This window comes from Erpetoichthys calabaricus, chromosome 8 (genome assembly GCF_900747795.2).
Source record: "Erpetoichthys calabaricus chromosome 8, fErpCal1.3, whole genome shotgun sequence".
NCBI classification, from domain to species: Eukaryota; Metazoa; Chordata; class Cladistia; order Polypteriformes; family Polypteridae; genus Erpetoichthys; species Erpetoichthys calabaricus.
The window spans coordinates 165,239,004-165,259,162 of record NC_041401.2 but is presented as its reverse complement, the minus strand read 5'-3'; the positions used below and the strand labels follow the sequence as shown (position 1 = coordinate 165,259,162).

Below are 20,159 nucleotides of genomic sequence, written 5' to 3'. Positions count from 1 at the left end.
AATTCAAACAGCATTACAATGAAATGAAAGTCTGTCTATGGTGATTACAGCCATTTTGTGCTTATTGTCATTTTCCATATACACTTAACAGTTATGTCCTCTTTATAAAGAGAACAATGCCATTACAGTATCTAAATTCAGCAACACAGTGGATAGAGGATGAAAGGAGGTCCTTGTTTATTGAACTACTTAAAAAATGACGCACTTAATTGACACACACACACATCCAAGTACAGCAGTATAACAGAATACATTATGACTCGGAAAATTTGAAAATAAAAGTTGTCTTATACATTACACTGCTAACACCCATTAGTGTACAATATCATGAATATGTAGGCCTTGAAAGAGATTCAAGAATCTTGTGCACTAGTAGCACTAAGTGTCTACCTAAATCTTAGCATTCGTATCAATGCAATCAGCAGTAAGTGTCATCACTCTGAAGCTTAGCGTAACTGGAATAGACCATGCCACGTATGACAGTGCTGTACAAGCCTGAACAAATGAACATTTGAGCATGTCAGACAACATTAGTCGTTCTCTTCCTTTTTAGTCCAAAATTCTCACTAGAATCTGCACTATCAGAGGGTGGAAAACAATTCTGTGTTCAGAACTTATTCCCTTAGGCATTTCCTCTGCAGTGTACATGACCCATGGTTGAATTTCTAAGTACATTAGCATAACCCTTCTGTAGAAACGTACATACCCAGCCATGGACAGGACATATTAAATCTGCAGAAAAAGGAATATTTTTAACACCGATATTATATTTGAACATACCAGGACTGGTTATGAAAGGTGCAAGTTGCATTGTTCATAATGTGGGTGTTTGCATCCTACTTTGTATTGTAATAACAGAATGTGAGGGTGACTTTTCCAAGGCTATCTGCTCCCTCTTTCTACCAAAATAAACAGATTATTTGGCTGGTGCCGGTCTTCCCTGAATATTCCACTTTCACCCACAGACTGTGCTTTATTAACACATACAAGCTCCTCAAATCAAAACACTGTGTCATGGAACCATCACCTGATTAATACTGTAATAGTGAACAGCATTAGTCTACCCTACTACACCTTAAATACAGTCTTCTAGCTGGCCCTTCTGTTTACTCACTGGCGTCTTTGCTAAACTTCCTAACTAACGGCCTAGTCACCTTCAGAACCCCAATCTTTTAACGAAGCCCATTTTATTACTTACCTTTCCTTCTATGTAACTTGCTTTTCAACAGTACTGTACGCACGATGCTATAACTGACTGAATCGCATTTACGGGTTTCGGCGTTGAACAACATTTCTTTCTGAGCTTGCACAAACAACTTAACATTTTCAAGCCTACTTAATTCAAGTCCGAGATGTGAAGGTTTGAAGCCAGTCTCCTAGCAGCCTGATACACAAAGTAGCCCCTGGGGAGGGTGCAAGTGAATCGCTGGGTCAACTTCCACAAAGTGTTAAAACTAATTTTAAAAAAAATGTGTAGAAGACAGTCAACATCAAGAAGAATACAGCTTCTACATACCAGTCCTCTTTTAATGTTTATAACAAAACATAAAACAGCAAAATATTTCCTTAGGATAAAATTTACATTTTAGTAAAATATACTCTATGTAAGCAAAGTGTTGTCAACAAGAAAAAAAAAACTTTTCTTGACTAAAATGAGTTTTTCCAAAATACGACTTCGCTAAAAAAAAGTGCCATTTTCTCCAATTTCAATAAAATTAATTTGTAAAGTGAAACCAAGGAAGAGCATTTTCTGCTAGAATCTCTCAAATTCCTTTGACACCTTCAACTTTAGTGTTGTAAAAGTTGGTTTAGAAAAATAATACCAACAAAAAAAAGAAACCTGGTTTCTTACAAGCAACAGTAAAACACGTTAAAGTGCCTATTCAGCCTACAGGCCACACATTTATTTAAAGGAGTTCATTTTATTTTTTGTCCACAGAACTCTAAATAAGCTATCCCTGTTTGGAATTCTGCCATGTCGATATTTGAAAGAAAGCAACTCAGTAGTTCCACTTCTACGGTGTTTCCTCTGTAGCCTCTACTCTGGAGTATGGCAGTGGCACACTGACACAGAAGCCAGTCAACAGTCTTGTTCATGATGGCTGGATTGAGAAAGGATCGCTTTTCATTCCAGTAGTAAATATGAAGCATATTGGCAGCAGTTCTGGCACTTGGTCTCTAAAACAGAAAAACAGCAAATATTTAGACAACATGGCACTCTTCATTATGATGGGGTCTGCAATTAAATGAATGCTTAAAGAAGTAAGAGCTAACAAATACAACAGTGTATTAAGGACTCCAAAATGATCAGAGACTCATGAATTAACAAAGCTCTTCTCTTTCCCCAGTGAGATGTCAATGCACTTAAGAAGCCAGTCAATATAGCATACCATCAAACAGTACATCTAGAAAGCACAACTAACAACTATTTTGTTAAACAGAATAGTTGGCTGGTTATTTATTTACATTACTAGGGGGCTTTGCCCCCTGCTCGCTTCGCTCGCCAACCCCCGTGTTTGGTTTTCCGGATACACACTTTTAAGATTTTTTTTCTTTGAATTGTTGCTATTTCATTAGTTTCACTTTTATTTCAGAACTTCTGTAAAAACAATATTTGTAATCTTGTGAGTCCCAATATGCTGAATCTTTTTAATGAGGTCAGGATAGGTTTCTATGTTTGGAATTTCAGCACAGACAAAACGATCTACATCATCAGCAGTTATTTTTTTTTACAAAGTAAAAAAGTAAGTAGAGTTCTGCATTGGACTCCAGTCTGTGAAGTCGTGCTATTTTCCTCTCACAGTTCCAAAAGTACATGAGGCTACCAAGGTGATACCCCAGCTTTTCTCTAGGTTTTTGACTCCTGGGGTAAATGTAGCTTTTTAAATAAGCAGACAGATAAATATATATACATGAACAAAGTAACCAATAAATACATGTGCGGTAAACTCCGTTTTTGAAATTCTCAAGATTCTTTATTTGTCACATGCAGAGTTATACAGGACAACACGCAGTGAAATGCATCCTGATCCGCTTACTAAAAACTGTGCAAAGTTAGAAGAATATCAGTTAGATTAACAAAAAGTCATAGATTGAAAGATTACAGTATAGTAGAACATAATAAATAAGTACAATTATGTGAATAAAGTAGAATTGAGTGTTAAGAAGCAATAGTGTAGTAATTATTGTGCAAAACCAAAGTTAGACTGGTGCATAGTTAAATGAGGCAGTTTGTTTGCGCTACTACGATCTTTACTTTCTTTTTTTATATTTTGTAATTTTCCTACTTTCATATCCTTTAACTTTCTCCACATGTGTATAGCGCCGTTTTTTTTTTTTTGAGCCTTTCTAATTTCCCTGGTTTCATAGTCTCTAACCTGCTCTGCATATGTTTAGCGTCAACGTTTGTAAACGTCTTTATGAAGTTCTACTTTCTTTTACTCATTGTCTTTTAATTCTGACCCGGACTGGACGTGCTTTTTTTTCCAATTCCACTTGTTCCGGGCTGATAATTACTTTCCTTATTTTCTGAATTTGCACCTCGATTATTCTTTTTTGCTCTTTTTTCTGTCCAACGCATTTGAGTCTCTTTTCTCCATGCTGCTCTCTTCTTCGTTTAGATGTCGACATTTAATTTATAACGTACTGTCCTTATACGCTTTATATGCGCTGAGAGTCCTGGATCAAATCCTTCACAAGACTGAATGTTTTGCTGCCTATTGTCCTATTTGTAAGTAGGGCGTGTCTTTGGTCTCGCGGATCTTTAAAATATCTTATGAGATTATCACGTATCGTAGCTTTGCATTTGCTTTCCATTCCAGGATTTTCTTTTATATATAGAGAGATATATATAAGTCAATTGGTTTTTTTTAATACAATATTTGTGCAAAATAACAATTTTATTCAAAAATGAAAAAGTTATAGTCGATACAAAATGCTCTCCGTCATAACTACTGTACAAATATGCACTAAAATTACTTCTGTCAAACAAAGCACACAGCAACAAGCACAGTTACTAACTGTAAAGTCTAGCCTAACACTTTCAAGTTTTGCATACTTTTAATCCCTGTGTATGAGAGAGGAATCACCAGAATTCTGAACCATTTACGTTTTAGGTGTTCCTATACCAACTGAGCTCACTTTTGCAGATGTTGCAGGACACAGATTTCTCACAAGATGTGAAGAAACGGATATGTCTCCACACTTTTGAGTTCTTTGGATCCTACATCCTATTTAAATTCTGTCTTTGCATCATATTCCAAAATCTGCCTGTTAATCTTGGTCTATGATGTGAAGTTTGTAGGGTTGGCTGCACATTACAGGATATAAAACTTAATGACTGCAGTTTCTGGACCTTGCTGTTTTGAGGATGCCAGATTACAGGACTACTGTAGGAATTGTATTGGACAACAATTTACACAACTCTGTGACCAGTTTTCAGCAGTTTCTAAATTCACAAAGTTACCAGAAGCTGTGCATTTTGACAGCCTGTAAAAGGCATTCTGTAAATTCTGTTTAGATTTCAGGAACTCCCTACCTCTTTCTTACTTGTTCTTTTGCTCACAAGAGCGCCGAGTCTGTTTTTCATTGGCTCTAATATTTTGACAAAGCAAAAATGTGCTCTCTCTAGAGAAACAAGGGGCATTTACATACAATGTTATAAATACCTACAATATGAAAGTTTCATGTAAATATAGAGTAAAACTCACCAACATTTGTACAGAATACTAGGGGCTCTGCCTCCTGCTCCCTTCGCTCGCCCACCCCCAGGTTTGGTTTACTGGATATACAATTTAAAGAGATTATTTTATTGGAATTGATACACATGCATTATTTTCACTTTTACTTTAAAACTTTTATAAAAACAATACTTATCCTTTATTTCACACCCTGGGCATGGTTAAATCTTTCTCGCAGGACGTGTAACGCTGCTCGTGTTGTGAAAGGGGGCAGCTGAACGCACGCTAAGGAGATGCTGTCGGATCATCTGCTGTCTTTCTGCTGCTGGCGAGCTTCATGTTCTTTTTGTCACGCTGCACATCGATCATTTAAAATCCTGTACAGCAGCTGTCCTTTTGCCAATTCGTGTCTCTGCCGCTCGCGTTGTGAAGGGGGGGGCTGAACGCATGCTAAGGAGTTAGTTGGATCATCTGCTGGCTTGTTGCTGCTGGCGAGCTGCGTTTTCTGCTTGTCGCGCTTTGCGTCGATCATTTCAAAGCCTGTACAGCAGCTGTCCTTTTGCCACTTCACATCTCTGCCACTCGCGTTGTGAAAGGGGATTTGGGGGTGGTGGCTGAAAGCATGCTAAGGAGAAGCGGTCGGATCATCTGCTGGCTTCCTGCTGCTGGCAAGCTGCATGTTCTGCTTGTCGTTGTTTTAAGAGCTGGGAGCACATGATGTTTGTCTGCCAAATGCATTCCAACAACTGCTTGGTTAGATGTCCGTGAACTGGTTTTAAATGTTGTCTCACTGCCTTGTCTCGTGGGACGTTAAAGTGTCTAAAGCGGGACGTCAAATTGTCTTCACGTGACGTTCAAATGTCTCTCGTGGGACGTCAAATTGTCTTCAGAGAAGATCACGTCTCATCTCCCTAGTCTCCCTCCCAGGACTTTTTTTTTTTTTTTTTTTTTTTTTAATAATACAGAGAGATAGCGTTCACCAATTGTGTTCTCTTTCCTTCCCCCATAACATAGCAAATAACTGATAATAGTTAGTTTCCAACAAATTTTGTTATCAATGACATCAATTACTGGTTGCATCCACTTCCTGAACAAACTTAATTTAGACCAAGGTCAGAAGAAGCCTATTCCAGCAGCTTTGTGTACTCTGAACTGGATGCCACTCCATCATAAGGCACTAGCAAGCATACAAACTTCAAAAACACTTTGCATACCTTATGTGGGTCCCTGCGCAACAGCAGCTTCACAAGAAGCTGCACTGCAGGAGGCATCTGTTGAGGCAGTGCAGGTAGTTCTCTCTCATGGTAGGTCCGACTTTCCAAGCCTGTTTTGTAAAATGGATTTGGCCGTCCAAATATTTCATAAGCAATGGCACCTACAGCCCATACATCTGCTTTTGAATAATCAATAAAGGTACATGGTCCAGGAACTGCTGATACAACCTGTGTATTTAAAGACATGAAGTACAATTAAATATGCAGAGGAAACCCACTCAGCTGAATTAAAATGGACAGAGGGTTTAGTTAATACCTTCAGTGACAGATTGATGACTTGCATTGATATATAATACAGAGTTTACAACCTTTACTTAACTATCAGTTATATCCCAAATGAATCATACAGTAATGTTAAGAATTTTAAGACCAATTATAGGGTGAGGCACAAGTGCAGATCACAGCTTTACAATTTAGTTTTGATCACTTCTTGTTCCCATGGAACTACAGGTGTTGTATCCTCATGGTAAATGGTGAGCATTAATAGGCTTAGTAACAATAGGCCATATGCAGTGTCTACAACTAGTGCAAAAGAAGTTAATTCTTCGTTTTCTGTGGTGACAATCAAAGCCCTTACATGTAAAGCAGACTTTTTTACAGCATTATCTTTTAAACCTGAATAATAATGATTAAAAAATATGGCAAGTGATACACTCTTCAAGAGAAGGGTAGGAAGGTAGGAACCAACTATGGGTGGAGCCATTTTAGAGTCCTTCGAGATGTAATTGAGCAGCACATTGTGCATCTCCTGTAAAATTCAGCTGAGTGGCACCTAAATTTCAAAATAATGCAAACCTGTGAATACCCTATAATGGAAATTGGATTTGTATGTGCGAGTCTAACGAAGTTGGGTTGTAAAGCAGGGGTACTAAAAGCGATGTGTGCACTTGTTGTTTATTACTTTCTGAAGTACCTTACACAATCTAATGAAAGCATACTAGCCAGCAGTATGTAATATATTCTCTGAAAAGGATGTCTTTTGAGATGGGACCTATTTACTGAAGATGAACCTTGAAGGTTGTCCAAAATACTAAGGAAAATAATAAAAACTAAAGTTAAACTATACAAACACATCTGACCTACCACATGCAACCTTTGAAATCACATAGTCAGGATATTACAGAATATGAACTGGAAGAATAAGGCTGTTGTACCGTGTTAGCCATTATGAATGTAGCGAGAAGTCAAGCAAAATGACACCTTTTATTGGCCAACTAAAAAGATTACGATATGCAAGCTTCCGAGGCACAATTCAAAGCAAAATTTCAAGTTAAATACAGTAAGATGTATGAATTAGTTTGACCATTTTACTTACTTCAGGAGCCATGAGGGACATGTTACCACCACGGTCAACACAGGTACTGTTAAATGGCAGCTTTAAACCCCAGTAACTCTCAGCCAGACAGCAACCAAAATCAGTGATTACCAAACGAATGGAGCCAACTGAAAAATAAAGGCAAACAAAATCTGTTTTACAACATATTAACCAAGCTGTTCACTTGCTAAATCACAATAAAAACACTGCCATTAGCTATAAGGCCTATGAATATGTAAACTATAAACATGATTAGTAGTGATGATCTTAAGTAAATCAGTTATACTGTGAGGTGCAGTGTTGAATTCACCAATCCACAGGAAAAACATTCGATTCCTTTTGCTCCTTCTCTTAAACTGCATGTGGATTTCTACTGTGAGGACCTAGGTTAGAATCTAGATGTGACTTGAGTTTGGGGACGTTGCACATTTTTGTCACAATATCATATCCACCATACGTTTTAAGCCTGCCAACCTGAATCATATTCCATTAAGATATTATTGGACTTCAGGTCCCGGTGAGCAATCCCTTGTTTGTAAAGATGATCCACTCCTTCCAGAAGCTGCAGAATCATCTGAACACCTTCCCTATGTGGAGGAATAGTTTCATCCAAATACTGTCGTAAAGTACGAGGATATCTGTAAAAAAAAAAAAAAAAATTTTTGTTAGGAAGCAGTGCAAGGCACTTTGAGTCTAAATAGTAAGTACTTTGAATTCTTGCAAACACAGATGATTTTAACCCTAGTTTTTATTTATGTGTGGTTGTTTCAGTGGTTTTCCATCATTATTCTGCATTATGAAGTTATGAATTAAGCACCTTTTACAAGACACCAAACTGCCAAGCAGAAACTGCAAAGCCACTTCAATTTAATGGATAGTAAATGGGGCCACAGGTTCAATACTGTAACTAGAACTCAAGCAGATGCAATGAATTGATGGATCACTCCAACACATCCATCGAGTATACTTACTTTAAAGATACTGCTGACTATAATAAAGAAATCACATAACTGGACAACTTCCAAGAATTAGGCAAACAATCAAATTAGGATTACTGTAGTTTGGAAAATTACCTGATTTGTATGGTTGTGCTTACTTACCATATTGTGATACTATATTGTAATGTGAAAGAGGAATGAATAGTCTGCACATTTCTTGACAACTTAAGTAAAACTCATATTTAGGTTAATTGTGAGCATGAATAACCTTAATGTAAATCTTACTAACAGAAAACCTTCAGTACAGGACAATGTCTGCTCCACAAAAAATTAAATTCAGACCCGATTTATATGTTCTACTGTTAACCAACTTTCAGAAGCTTTAGTTAGTAAACAGTAATTCTTCACTTAAACAATCAAAGCAAATTTTAAACACTGCCTTAATATATTTTTTTATCTTGTCATATTTCAATTGCTAGAAATCTAGCACCACTCTTTAGTTCTTATTAAAGAAAACTCCTACAATTACTCACCCATACTGCCAACAAAATATTTAACATTAGCTGTCAAAATAGCCATTGAGCACCACTACTTGTAACAGACAGTAAAATAAACTAAAATTAGAACTGCATATTTAGACAAAACGTGATATTTCATATTCTCTCCAAGTTTCAACTGCTTTCTTGCATCAACCCAAATCTGATGAATATAAAACTTTTTGGAATATCAAGGTTAATGCATCAAGTATTAAAAATATGTTATTTCCACATTAGATAAAAGAAGTTGGAAACACAATATTTTGCTTATGTGGCCGTCATCTTTTCATTTATTCAATATAAAAATAAGCAATTTTTTCTTTTTGTAGATGCGCTCTGGCACTACCCTTTTTTCAAAACTCGCTTGGACATATTTTTTAAACTTTCCAGCAATATGTCTGTCATACAAATACTTTCCTCAGGAAGCTACATTTATTTTCTTATGCACACAATTTTACAAACCAATCTCACTAGCCCAGTGGTTGGACACCCCAGGACTAAGTTTTTTTTAGAACACATACCAGTCAAAGTTTAAACCTGTGCTCTCTGCTGCCTTTCATCAAATACAAGAATGCACTTTGAACATGGCCACTATATTCTGAGGTGTATGGTTTTCTTAGTTTATTGATAATTAAGGCTCAGATTAATCTGGCATAAACCTACATGGCTAATAAGCAAAAATATTACATTTCCTTACTTTGAACTACTGAAATGGACATACAACCTTGAGAAGTGCATTATTTGCTCCAGAGTGTAATGTTTAACCCAGTTTTCACAATTCATAGTTTTTTTGTTTGTTTGTTTTGAAACAAACATTATACTTAAATGTTCCTCTCCCCACTCAGTTCCCATCAGGAGGCATTACAAAGTAAAAGTCCTTTAGAGTGTCATTAGCCATTATAAAAAAAATAGCTACAAAATGAACAGACAAGTACTAGAGTACTCTGATCCTACTTACTTCTTCATTACCAAGAAGAGAGTGCGGTTATGGCCGATGCCTGTAGGATTCAATCTTGTGGGAAGCATGTCAGGATAACTCTCCCAAGCATCAGGCAAAAGGGGTACATCTGCTGTAAAGGCTCGGAAAATCTTTATTACATTTGGATGAGGTTCCAGTTTTTTTGTCTTGTAGCCAAAGTGCCTGTAATGGGAAGTATCAATTATAGCATGAAGATTTAAGGGCAATCTGATAATAATAAGTAAACAAAAACATAATAATGTGGTGTATTGTCTATCATTCCTAATTTCTTCCGTTTGATGATAGCAAAAAGGCAAGAAAAACATTTACTTTTCTTGATTATGTGATAGTGTGAGTCATCCTAAACTATATAAACTGTTAGTCTGCTGTTAAATAAGTGTGTGACGATATGAAAAACGATCTCAGAAAGCAAAGGCAACACGTGATTTAATCTTAACAGCTGAACTAAAGAATCACCCACCAAAAACCATTATCATTTATTAAAAGAAAGTGCTTTACAATAGACTACATATTTAAAACTAATATATGGATGAAAGTAACTAGGAATGCTCTAATCAAGTTTTTTTTTTTAAAGCCGATAACGATCACTGATTTTATGTTACTTGTTCAGCTGATTCCATTTTTTTCTTTATTTATCCCTTTAAAAAATATTTCATACTCTGCTCCTGCAAAACCACATGCATTAAAGCCTTATGTTCTATATTTATATGTTACTTCTGGCATTTTTTATATCATTTTTCACTAACAAAATAAAATTCTGTAGACTTAATGTTCAGTGACCATAAAAACAAAATAAATAAAATTTCTTTAAAAAAATACTTATTTTAACTAATAAAAGATGTATCAATAATACATATGGCATAAAAGAAAAGAAAATGCTTACCATAATTACAAGCTATTATATTGTTTTTTTTCAGTAATGTATCTATCTGAAACAAGGCTTAATTTAAAAATATATAAATATATTTTCACCATTTCTACATTTCTCCAACAACAACAAAAAATTTTTTTTTTACATACATACATATTTGTATATTCTCACACAATCAATTAATTGATATTGCCAATTAAACACTGCTTAAATGTAAATATACATGTACTTATAGGTTTTAATCATTTTATAATCATTAATTGCACTACAGCTTCTCTGCAGTTAAAATATACATTTATACAGGTGTGTGTGTTTTTTATCTTCAAGTTATCAGCTAGACATTTTTTAGCTCTTTAGGTGTAATTATGAACATGCATTACCATTATAATTATGTAGTACTTGGGTAGCAGTGGGTAGCGCTGCTGCCTCGCAGTTGGGACACCTGGGGACCTGGGTTCGATTCCCGGGTCCTCCCTGCGTGGAGTCTGCATGTTCTCCCCGTGTCTGCGTGGGTTTCCTCCAGGCGCTCCGGTTTCCTCCCACAGTCCAAAGACATGCAGATTAGGTGGATTGGCGATTCTAAATTGGCCCTAGTGTGTGTTTGTGTGTGTCCTGCGGTGGGTTGGCACCCTGCCCGGGATTGGTTCCTGCCTTGTGCCCTGTGTTGGCTGGGATTGGCTCCAGCAGACCCCCGTGACCCTGTGTTCAGATTCATCGGGTTGGAAAATGGATGGAGGGATGGATGTTTCTTACCAAAACTTCTGCTGTATGACACACAGCAGCAAATAAACACTACAAATCTTTAAAAAGCTACAAATGGATCAAATGTTCATAAGTTGTTTATCAAGAAGACAAGACTAACATGCTTAACAGATTTACAAGATTCATTTTACTGTTACGTTAACATGCTTATCTTTTACCAAGCAGCAATTTCAAATTTGTCTTTATGTTTTCTTTTTCCATTTGCACTTAAACAAGCTCTCTGTCCAAACTGAAACAGTGTCTGTTTTAATTAAAGAACAAAATAAAGTCTGAACACAAGTAGCTTTTCTTGCCGTTTATCAAATTGCACAGGACGTGCTGGCACTACTACCATAATACCTTGCATATAGGAGGACTGCAACTAAATTACTGTAAAGCTTGGGAAAGCAGGGACTGAAAAGATTGGCTTTTGTGATCGGCCAATTTACTGATTGCGCCTTTTTTAGTGAAAATCTGCCGATTTAGATTGGCAGCCAATCGATATGAGCATCCTTAAAAGTAACCTGATGCTCACAGTTTCAGAGTGGCAGCACGATAGTGCAGAGGTTAATGCTGTAGCCTCAAATCTCAACAAACTTGGTCTGGGAACTGCTTGTGTTAAGTTTTCAGGTTTGCTCAATGTCTGCACTCTCTGCTCAATTTGGGCACTGTGTTTTTCCCCCCATTTTTAAAAGACATGCATGTTTAATGATAACTTGAGCAGTTGTGAGTGAGTATGCACTGTGATGGACTGTTGCCCCACTTATGTTCCATCTATACTTTTGAGTTATTGGCTTTCACAGGTTAAAAAAATGGAGAGATGATTTAACCTATAAGCTCCCAACTCAATAATTTTGCAGAATTAACAAACCATAGCTTATCACTTAACAGTGGTCTAGAACTTTTATACTTTTGCATTTAATTCAGCAAATTTCAGAAAAGTAGGCATTTGAGTCTTGAGAAGAATCTATTATATTTTGTACACAAATCAGAATACTATACAAATAAAACCTTTTTTTTTCTTTTAACTCTGCACTTCTTATAGGAACAAATAATACAGGACCATGCTACCTTTGTGCCGTAGCATCTTATAATAAGGTAGTCAGGGTATAATGTCTACTTATTGTTCGAAAAATCTCTCAACTTTGACTATTATCTCTTTTTAATGGTAATTTAGATTTTAAAGAACTATTAATCAGATATATTATAATTCTGAAATAAAGACTCTTGTAAGAGGTCTTTTTTTCCCATACCTTTAACACTACTAAAGAACCAGTACCAAAAAAGTTACCTTTTTGGGAAAAGATAAGACCATTGTATGAAAACATACTGATTTAGCTAATTAATTTAATTAAATGATGTAATTCATTCATTCATTCATTGTATTAACAGCTGCCATCATAATGTTCAGGCCTCTCATACTCACCCTTTAAGAGTAACTGTCCTTTTGTCAGCACTCATGGCATGTGGGCTTGCAGGAACCAATTCCTTTCCCATCATTTTCAGAATGGATTCACAGGATGAGTCTTCCTGCAGTGCCGCAAAACAACAAAAACTGAATTTCATTTATTGTTTTAGTTGAGACAGTTCACTCAGCTTACTAGCTGTGAGCTGTAAGTTACGTTTGACAGGATCCATTCTATTTGTTTTAACAATAAAGACATAGTTGCTACACTCAGTCTTTCTTTTTCATGGCTGGCAAAATGTAAACCCCACCAGTATTTTAGGTCACAAGGACAGGTTCCTAAGAGGACTACTTGCTAAGTAATAACTTAACCACATTATTAATGTATTCGGATTCTGTTCTAGCACATTTATTTCACTGTCACAAAACCAATCAAGTACCAGTGTGGGCTGCTCAAAAGTTGAGAGTAGGGCTGAAAGATTGATTTCACACAGAAACAGTAAATTTGATCTTCAAATCGAAAGAGTTGCCATTTTAATAATTCTGTACTTTTAACAAAAAAAAAAAACAGCATTGCATGCCCAGTCTGTGCAGTTTTCCTTTTTCATCTTCAAATCTGCCTGTCAGAGAGTACATCCATTGCATGGGAAAACACTTCTCAACTAGGTGTGGGCAAAAAAAAAAAATGAATTAAAAACTCTTATGGTTTCAGTAGATACCAATATGTATACATGCTTTCAGACTGAAAAGTATTTAAAAAAATAACAAATGCATAATAGTTCTTTAACACAATGGATGGTTTCACAAATATCAATAAACGCTTGTCATGACAGTCTTCCCCTTACAGTATATGTATGACAATAAATATATGATGTCACAAACACACAACCTGTAAACAAAGAAATAATTTCATTCTAAAGATGAAATTTATTATGAAGTTCGTCAAAAATACCAGGCAAGGGCAAATTTTTCCTTTGCACCCAATGCTGCCAGGATTGACTAACTCTGCCACCTAAATTTCCTTAATTTGGCTGAAGTATGTTTGGGAATATTATAGTTCTATTACGAAACAAGCACAGCACACTCCTTAAAAAGGTACATATCCTTCGATGTATTTGTTCATATGGATATTTGATCTTCATTTCAACAATGCTGACAGATAAAGATGATCTAATTTAAGATAGTATTCTTTCAATTTTTTATTTAACAATAAAGTCAGAAATGCAATTGTTTGCTTTTGAAAGAAATAGTATAGGGTGGTCCCGATCTAATTATGCAATTTTCATTACGCTATAACTTAAGTTTATTGCATACAGAATTCACAGCACCTGCCCTGCACATAGAGATTTCACTTAAAATTCTTTTTGTTGCCGATAGATGGCAGCACCTGGCCTGCATTCCAAAATGGCGGGGTTGCATAATTAGATCTGGACCACCCTGTATATTCCTAGCTTCAGAAACTGGAGTTGCTCCCTTCGGCAAAAATAACTTCTTCAAAGCATTTCTTGTAATTAAATAAAATGTATTGTTATCAATTATCTACCAATCTCCACCACCAAGCTGTAGAAACATTTCCCCACTCCTTGTTACAGAATTCTTTTAACTGCGCAATGTTAATGGGCTTTCCTCCATGTACTTTCCACTTCAAATAGCTGACAGCATATCTATGAAGCAAAGATCTGGGCTTTGCCATTATTAGCCCCTCTACTTTTCCTTTTTGAGACATGTTTTATGGACATGTTTGAGTACTTTGGATGATTCTTTTGTTGTACAGCCCATTTACCTTTCACCTTTCGCTTTTTGACAGAGAGACTCACATTCTCCTCAAGAACAATGTGATGTTCATGGTTGATTCTGTGATAGCCAGCTGGCCAGGCTCCAAGACATCAAAGCACCCCTGACACCATAATTTTTCCATCAACATGCTTTAATGATGGTATGAGTTTCTTTGGGTCAAAGGCAGTTTTTGGTTTTAACTATACATGATGTTCACCACTATGTCCAAACAATTGCCACCCAGAGCACACTGTGCTTTACCTAGGTGTTGCCTGGTAAACTTCAGTTGTCCATCCATATTCTTTTTTAAGACCAGAGGCATCTTTCTTCATAGTCTTACATGTGAGACAGTGTTGTGCGCTCTATTTCAGAAGGTCAACTCATGCAATTTAAAATTAATAGTGGCATGTTTATAGAAAACTTCACAGATCATCTTTTTGTCAACTCTTGAGCTGAACATGGTGGGATGCTTTGACCCAACTAGAATTCAAAAGCATTAAAATTTTGTCCATTCATAGATGATCTTTCAGACTGAGGATTGATTGACTAAAAATTGCTTGAAAATCGTCTTAACACTAGAATTACCAAAGCCTATGGAAAAACTTGTAAATCCATCCCACCTCTCCATCAGCGTCTTTTGTCCTGTAAATGTGTCGATAAGCAGGAAGCAGCCTACTATCACATCCCCACACCGCCGCACAGTTTTCTCAGCTCAAGTCTGTTTGCCTGCATGTTAGTTGCTTACATAGAGTTGTATAGAATGAGAAGTCAAGCAAAATGACAAATTTTATAAATACTATATCGTTATTTGGAACACATGCATTTCACGTGTGTTCCGTGTCTACAACAATCTATGTAAACACATCGTTAAAACAGAAACGTTTTTCATGTTTTAGTAATAATTGACAAAATGTAGACATGAAGTGTATAATGTGTGAAGCCTGAAGTCCAAACATCAAATAAACACTTTTCACAAAGGGTATAAAATATAACAGAACAAGTGTGCTTCTATTCAAGAATATAACTGCAGAAAAAGAACCCATGTTAGGGTGCGACATTGACACCTCTTTGATACGACCGCTTCAGTAACACAACGGTATCAAATATTGGATTGGTAACCAAAACTTCACGGGTTTGATCCTGGACGACTACATTTTGAGAAGTGAGCTGCTCTTATTCTTACTTTTTAGAATAAAAACATACATTTGAGCTGAGTCTGTAACAGAAGGTGTAAATTTATGATACTTGTAAAGGTTAGCTTTGTTATTTTTTTGTTTTTTTTTATTCAGTTTTATTCTCTCAGTTGCGTTCACGCTAACACATAAAGCCCCAACCCCCCCCGACCCCCCCGTATCTGAACCTGCTATTTTCACATAAAGACGCCCTATAACAGAGGTGAACTCAAGATGATGACGGGGGTTCTAGATTGGGGGCAAAATGCACTTTTGCCGTCGCTGTACTTTGTATAGGTACACGGGAAACTCTGCAGTCTACTTGTGACTTTATGCTGTAGGAAGTTAGTGAATATTCACAAAGTATGTATTACAGTATTTAAATAAAATTACCTGTACTTTCCTGATGAGTAACCTAAAATAAAATGCTGCCCTGCTTCAAAAGGATATCAGCATACAAGTTTAAATTTAACTTATTACGAGTCAAATGCATAACTCTATAATGGGCATTTTGGGGATAATTTATATATTTGTTTTACTGAAATATAAAATGTTATTTAAATGTCATTACTGGTTGGTTTGTAAGTTTGCAGATTGACATATTGCACTGTCTTCTAAGTGGAATACATGGCCACTGTTGCTGAAAGTGTTATAGTTAAGATGCACTTACCCCAATGTTCCACATCATCTTCACAGCTAAAGGAAAAATTGAACCAGAAGAGAACTTCACTGGTACCAAGTCCTTTTCACTTTTTTCTGCACTAGTGTTTTGTTTTTCTGAGGAGTATATGTTAGCAAATGTGTAGTCTTTGTTCGCAGGGGCTGCTTCATATACTGCTGCATTGCAGCCCTTCCCAATCTCTTGACCAATAAGGTAATCTTCCAACTTGTAACCCGCAGAAAAAGACTTGAATGGATTTTCATATTTCTTCATTTTTTTATGGAAAAGTGCCTGGAAAAAAAAATCTAAAACAGTTATCAGGATTTTTTAACACATTGTTATGTTTATACTGTATGCATTGAAATGTTAAAAAAACAAAATATATTTAATAATTTTCATGCTTATTTAATAAAGACTACTTTAAAGCAAGAATATTCGTAAAATGTGTAAAAGTTACATGGGGTCCGTTCAAATTAAAATTATATATAACATATATAGTAGTGTGGTGGGCGACACGGTGGCGCAGTGGGTAGCGCTGCTGCCTCGCAGTTGGGAGATCTGGGGACCTGGGTTCGCTTCCCGGGTCCTCCCTGCGTGGAGTTTGCATGTTCTCCCCATGTCTGCGTGGGTTTCCTCCGGGTGCTCCGGTTTCCTCCCACAGTCCAAAGACATGCAGGTTAGGTGGATTGGCGATTCTAAAATTGGCCCTAGTGTGTGTTTGGTGTGTGGGTGTGTTTGTGTGTGTCCTGCGGTGGGTTGGCACCCTGCCCGGGATTGGTTCCTGCCTTGTGCCCTGTGTTGGCTGGGATTGGCTCCAGCAGACCCCCGTGACCCTGTAGTTAGGAATATAGCGGGTTGGAAAATGGATGGATGGATGGATAGTAGTGTGGTGCTATTGCTTGTATTTAGAAGGACTGGAGAAGTTGGGAATTTGTTTTATGCCCCTACTACATTCACAATAAACACATAAGTCATGTCCACAAAAAAGGAATACAAATATATAAATCAAATTTCATATATATCATATATTCTAACTTGTTATAGTAAGTAGGAAGTCAGAACACTGTTACTTGCTTTGCATTAGAAATTACAATATGAAAAGCAACTGAGTTGAAGGAAAGTATTTGATTTGGGGGGGAAATGTTGGCTCACATCAGAGCCCCCTGTGAGATTTACACAGTGAAACACAGTGCAGGATTAGTTACAAGATTGTTTGAGTCTTCTCACTAATTCCAAGATTCGCATTGCATCATTTGTATAATAATGGAAGGTGAAATGGTACTGATGGAAACCATTTGATGCAAAGGAACACTGGACAAATGTAAATAGACACAAACCAAAAAGACAACTCAGTCACAGGAAATTCACAAATTTAGTGTCTGCGGGCTATGAGTTACTGAGCAAATGATCAAAAATACTTGGTGGACAAAGCACTGATTTCAACAGTGGGGGAAACAATGCAAAAGCACTAGACATATATACACATGCTAAAATACTCAAATCATACAGACCACACGTAAATTTATGAACAATAGCTGAATACATATATACAGAAATATATTTTAAAAAGGTATATAAAAGTATTACTCTGTGGTCAATGTGAACACTATCTTTCAAGTCTCGCTCTTGAATGACATAAACGGTAGGCAGTGTAACACCAGCATTACTTATCATAATTCACCAAGAAAGCAGTACAGTTATACTGGGCAGTGTTCAAGCTTGTGTCTGATGTATGGGTTGTGCCCATCAGTCCCCAGGCACAACTGGTACCTACATGTTTATACTGATTCAAACTTTTTCCCTGACACACTGTCATTAGAAACCCTTTGCAAATATCTTTGTGAGAATGTTGCCCACTCCTAACATAACAAGAGTGAACACCAATATGATGCACAATATGTTTTATTCACATGAACTGCCTTCTGTTAAGTTAACCATTCTACTGCTGTAAAACCTTGATTAAACAAATCTCTACATCGTGCACTACAAAATGTAATGAAAAGAAAAAAACATGGGTGGAGATTGACATTTAAGCAGGGTTGGGGCTGAGGAACTACAAAATATAATTGCCTTTTTGTTTTACAATCCTACTGCTACATATTTACATCATAACCCCAAGCCAAATATATTGAACTATTCTTAATATAAAGTTATAATAAAAACTAAATTTCACTTACATTAATACATTTAAAGCTTTGAAATTACAATTTTTATAAAGTTTGGTTATCTGCTTATTGTAATAAAAGCCAAATACAACTTTATCCCAAGGGGGTACTGTATCACTTTATTTAGCAAATTGTGGCAAAATAAGCATTTTTATTTATTTTTTTAAACAGAAAAGTTGAGAATGTACACATGGGGTAACATTCATGTGCGTTCTGGGATTTCAACTAAGTGTTTTGATAGCTGTAGTGTTTTTTTTTTTCTTACTTCATCATAGCTTGTCTTGTCACAGAAGTATGTGTTATGAATTACATAGTTTGTTCAGACCGCCGTTTATAATGGAAACACATTTATTCCGTGTGCACATATGCAGACGAATCGGTGACTATTTTAGTAGCTTGGCCTGACTACGAAGAATCTCTTTGCACAAGTATATGAATTATGAAAAGAAACCCAGGGTACTCCCAAATTGGTACGGGATGAACACTCGCAGCAACGAGCCCAGTGCTCGCGTGGAGTTTGCACGTTCTCCTCGTGTCTGTGCGGGTTCCCTCCCATGACCCTGTCCCTGTGACTCGCAGGTTGGGGGAACTGGCAGCGCTAAAGTGGTGTGTGTTTAATTTGTGATGGGCTGGCGCCATGTTCAGGGTGTGTATCTTCATTGCGCACTAAGCTATCTGGGATAGGATTCCCCCTGTGTCCAAAGAATGGCACACCAAGTAGTTTGAGGTCCCCATCCGTCCAACTCACTTACCTGGATCTCCTTGCAGGCAGCACTGCTGTTCCTGTCCTCCTCTAGCTGCTGCTCAATTAGTCCCATCCCGAGCCCAAAAGCTAGGAAGACAGCCCTGTTCCTTGGTGAACCCGTGCCGCTAGCTGTACGGAATAGATGTCGCTGCAACTGTGCGGCCAGGCCACTGAGCGACACCCTAAAGTAACGATATCGAGACGGGAGTAGCGAACTATTCGAGTAGGAGGCCTGTCTTGGGCGAAGGTTGCGCAGTTGCGCAGCAGTGCGTAACACCGGGTTAAAAACGGCCCGGTGCAAGGCCGTGCGGCCGATCGCCAAGCCGCGACCAATAACATGTTTCAGTGACATGGTGAGAAGAATGTGGTAGAACGCGACTACCACCACACCAACTCAACCACGACAACAAACAAGAACAGTTCCTATCGAAAGTAAGCAACAGCACCGCACGCTTCCAAATAAAAACAAATGACAAATGGGGGGAGCTTTGTGACAGAGACGGATGATTGATCTAGAAGATAGAAGTATTCACCAATCAAAGAGAAGCCAATCACAAACGAACTAGAATTCTTCACAGAGATTGGTTAATCATAAAGAAGATGGGCGGGGATAAATGATTAATCTAGAAACTAGAAAATTCACCAATCAAATAGCAACAGGGGCTGGAAAAGAATACTTTTTTCGAGTGATTCGTTATTTGGTTATCAATCTTTCTGTAGAGCTACTTATAAAACGTGTTCTTTAGATTTTCTGACAGCTGGAAGATAGGCTGTGTGCCTATACAGTAATTTCAGATGACGTGTTAAACTGGGGTAAACCTTATCTTTGACTAGCAAAATACCCGCGCTTCGCAGCGGAGAAGTACTGTGTTAAAGAGGTTATGTAAACATATATATACATA

At 37.1% G+C, this 20,159-nt stretch overlaps 1 protein-coding gene across 1 annotated transcript; it reads right to left on the bottom strand.

Moving 5' to 3' along the window:
• Positions 1 to 1,506: 1,506 nt before the first annotated feature.
• On the bottom strand, positions 1,507 to 19,748 carry pink1 (PTEN induced kinase 1). The gene is made up of 8 exons (XM_028807720.2): positions 19,265 to 19,748; positions 16,357 to 16,638; positions 12,760 to 12,863; positions 9,701 to 9,883; positions 7,743 to 7,906; positions 7,269 to 7,396; positions 5,894 to 6,121; positions 1,507 to 2,178 (listed from the first exon to the last, which is right to left on the bottom strand). Exons 1-8 carry the CDS (start codon positions 19,607 to 19,609, stop codon positions 1,918 to 1,920), a joined length of 1,695 nt encoding a protein of 564 aa, XP_028663553.1. The 5' UTR covers positions 19,610 to 19,748; the 3' UTR covers positions 1,507 to 1,917.
• Positions 19,749 to 20,159: the final 411 nt, after the last annotated feature.